Below are 3,678 nucleotides of genomic sequence, written 5' to 3' on the forward strand. Positions count from 1 at the left end.
GGAATGTATCAACAACTATTGGATGGATTGTCATTGACATTCATGGTGCCCTGAAGATGAATCCTAATGACGACCTGATGATTTCCTGACTGTCCATCATGCACCTTCCCCTTTGGATCATTTTTAATAACTTCACTTTTCATCTAGTGCCATCTTCTGGCTACAATTTTAATTCTTCCAATACTTTGGTTTATGAACAAATTCCTGCAAATGCAATGACATTCCAGACATTTATGTTTTGTAACAAGGCAAACATTTCTGTACAGAGTATCATGCATGCAACTATGTCCCCTGTTGTCATACTTTGCGATGGTCACGGTGCCTTTTGGTTGTGTTGTGTATTTGCAGTGCATGTATTTACATGTGTTGTAATGTTTTCTTAAGCTCCACTGTGTTGAACTCTCTCGGCCACCGCACTAAACCATGTTAATATGATGTAAAGTACCTGAAGCAACATCTCGTGGCGCTTTGAGAGAAATACAAATGTCAACATGTTCACAATGACAGTGTTATCATGGTGTAGCAGGTAATGTTTACCAAGTTCACCAACTCAATTTAGTAAGTTAGCAATGTTTGTGTAGCTCACTGTGGCTGTATTTATCTGCAGCAGGTATGATCACATTATCTTATGGAGCAGAGAGGTCAGAAGAGTTAAGGAATAAGGAGGAGAAATTACACTGATGACAGTATTCAAGGAAAACTCAGGAGACTGTGTAGGAAAAACAATATATCAGAAAAATTAGACTGATATTTTTAAAAATTAAATGAAGTATAATAAACATCTCTATGGCCATAAAACATTTACACTTAGGAGATGCACTCTCAGTAACCTTTTCCTCAAAATGCCTGTGTGTCAGAGTTGAACCAAACCACTATAAGGATTCCTCTTGTTAAGGTGAGGTGCACTTCACTGTTTGACAATATGATCTGACCCAAGATCAGGTCATTACTGAGACAGATTAAATATAAATATGAACCTTTTAGATCATTGATTAAACAACTATCAAACAACCATTAAACAAACATCCAAATGAAGGCAGTCCCAGGAGTGGCAAATAAAGGCAGGATTTTAAACAACCATTAACTCTTTACAAGAATTAAAAACACAAATGTAAAATAACACACTTGAATAATACAGTACATTTTTCCTTCTTCTGAATTGTATTGATTTTGACAAGAACAAGGACAAGAAAGGTCTTGATGTGTTGTTGGCCAGCTCTTCATCAGTCAAGCAAGTATGATTTGTGCAGCCATGTAAAGGAACAGCAACAATTGTCATTGCATTGCCCTATGAAGAAATAGGTACATTTAAAATAACCTTTCATAAATGCCTCTACTTTAGGTTTGACCTTCAGGGTTTGCTATTCCAAACCCCTGCAGATAAAAGTCAGACAGAATCTGAAAAATATGGTCTTTTGTCAAATTGTCAACAATCAATTCAAACTAATGCTGTTGTTTTAATGAAATTAAGGAACAGAAGGAAAATGAAATGTCACACCTAAATTAAAGCAGATTGTGGGCATACCATAACCATAACCACAGTGGTTCAACCTGTCTTTCTGTTTGATCTTATTTCAGGCCTCAGCCCACCATGATTATATCAGTTCACACTGCAGTATCTCCAGTTGGCAGACAGTGAGGACCAATCGTCACTATGCAATGTATGTAAGGGACCAGTGGCGGTGTTGTGGCCCCAGGCGGGATGCTGCTGACAGCTGGTCAGTATGACTCTGCTGGACTTGTGGCTGTCGCGCTCCATCCCCATGTGCCTGCTCCTTCAGAGCCTTGTCCTCATGGCCCTGTGCTTCCCCTCGGCCAGCATGTGTCCAAAGGGCTGCATCTGCCAACGCGACCCCCACCTCCACGGCCTCAACGTTACCTGCAGTCAGTCCCGCCTTAAAGAAATCCCCCCCAGCCTCCCGGTAGACACTGTTCTCTTGAGGCTGGATCACAACCAGATAGGAGCCGTGCCCGATCAAACCTTCCATGGACTTAGGCTTTTGAGGGAGCTCAATCTTTCATACAACGCAGTGGAGACTTTAGGGGAAGCAGCCTTCAGCGGCATAGAGGCAACTTTACAGGTGCTGGACCTCTCCCACAACCGTATTACTAGCGTACACAAGGATGCCTTTGCTCGGCTCAAGGCCCGCGTCATTGTGGATGATAATCCCTGGCACTGTGACTGTGCCCTCCAGCAGGCTATCAGCGGAATGGCCCACAACCACGAGGCAGCCGCCCGAGTTCTCTGCAGGAGCTCAGAGCTTCGTGACCAGGAGGGAAGACCTTTCTTGGCAGTGGACACTGACCTCTGTAACCTGGCCAAAAGGACCACAGACTACGCGATGTTGGTGACCATGTTTGGTTGGTTTGCCATGGTTATTTCATATGTGGTGTATTACGTTCGCCAGAACCAGGAGGACGCCCGACGCCACCTGGAGTACCTCAAGTCTCTCCCTAGCAAGCCCAAGAAACCTGACGAGGCTGACGACATCAGCACTGTTGTCTGACAGCAGCGTCAGAGTGACTGTGTCCACCACAAACCTAAGGAACACCAAAATGTTTATGTAACAGGACCCACTTTTAAAGTGTTTACTATTTGTATTACTAGTGATGTGAGCATCAAAACTGCTGATAAATCTTTGTATTCTGGAAATTTTGTTGTATGTCCTTACCAGGGTTTGTTCGTGACCGATATGAGATAAGATGAGAAGGGAGGCCACAGAGTCTAATTGTCTAATGCCAACATTATCTTTTTTACAGACATTGCTTATGGAGTTTTGAAAATTTGATTCTCAGGTTTAAATATTGACATGATAATGTCTGTTTTTAATTGAAAATTTGGAGTATCTGATGAAAAGAAATATATTTGTAAGACGTGACACCCTATACTCCATTTCCCAGAGCCCTCGTATTGGTATCTTAAAACCTATGAAAAGATGTACATTGAGTTTTGTAAACACATGCCAGACCAATTGGATCTTTCACGCTGCTTAAAATCCATGGTATTTCTATGGAGACTATTTGACCCAGACATAATGGGGTATGCAGACATTGGATGTAGTCTTATCTCCCTGCTTTCCTTGATCTGTGTTGATTCTCTTTGATACAGACAAATCACAATTAAGACAAAATTTCACAATATAGACAGGAAGGCAAGATTTCACTGAAATATTTAGTGAATTATCTCATGTTACAGAGAAAGTTGGATTCTGTGGAAGCCCATTTATGACAAAAAAAGAAAGAAGAAACTAATGTTAAGAAAGATTAAAAAGAAAAATAAAATTATGTGATACTAAGTAAACATTTTTGACTTCTTAGGTGAATGTTATGAGATATTAAACCAAGATTTTGATTCACAAAGTAAAAATTACAAGCTATACTGTGTCAAAATTATGAGGTGCTGAGTCAAGGTTCTGATTTTAGTCAAATTTGTGACATTTACCGTCAAAATGATAAAATACTAACTTAAAATGATTACATATTAAATTATTTAATGCTTTAAATACTTTATAAGTCAAAATTAAGAGCTAGTAATGGCAACTAGCTTTAGCTAACTATGTCTCCATTATGACCCAGGCTAAATTAGCATAGAACCACAGTTCAGGGATACAGTTTGGAAAGGTAACAGTACAAAAGCCACCATTATTTATGTTAAAATAAGAAAAGATACAGTCAGGC

At 40.0% G+C, this 3,678-nt stretch overlaps 1 protein-coding gene across 1 annotated transcript; it reads left to right on the forward strand.

The window, feature by feature from the left end:
• Positions 1 to 1,724: 1,724 nt before the first annotated feature.
• lrrc3b (leucine rich repeat containing 3B) lies at positions 1,725 to 2,977 on the forward strand. Its single transcript, XM_041053769.1, has one exon. It carries the CDS (start codon positions 1,725 to 1,727, stop codon positions 2,505 to 2,507), a length of 783 nt encoding a protein of 260 aa, XP_040909703.1. The 3' UTR covers positions 2,508 to 2,977.
• Positions 2,978 to 3,678: the final 701 nt, after the last annotated feature.

Source organism: Toxotes jaculatrix, chromosome 13, assembly GCF_017976425.1.
Source record: "Toxotes jaculatrix isolate fToxJac2 chromosome 13, fToxJac2.pri, whole genome shotgun sequence".
NCBI lineage: Eukaryota > Metazoa > Chordata > Actinopteri > Toxotidae > Toxotes > Toxotes jaculatrix.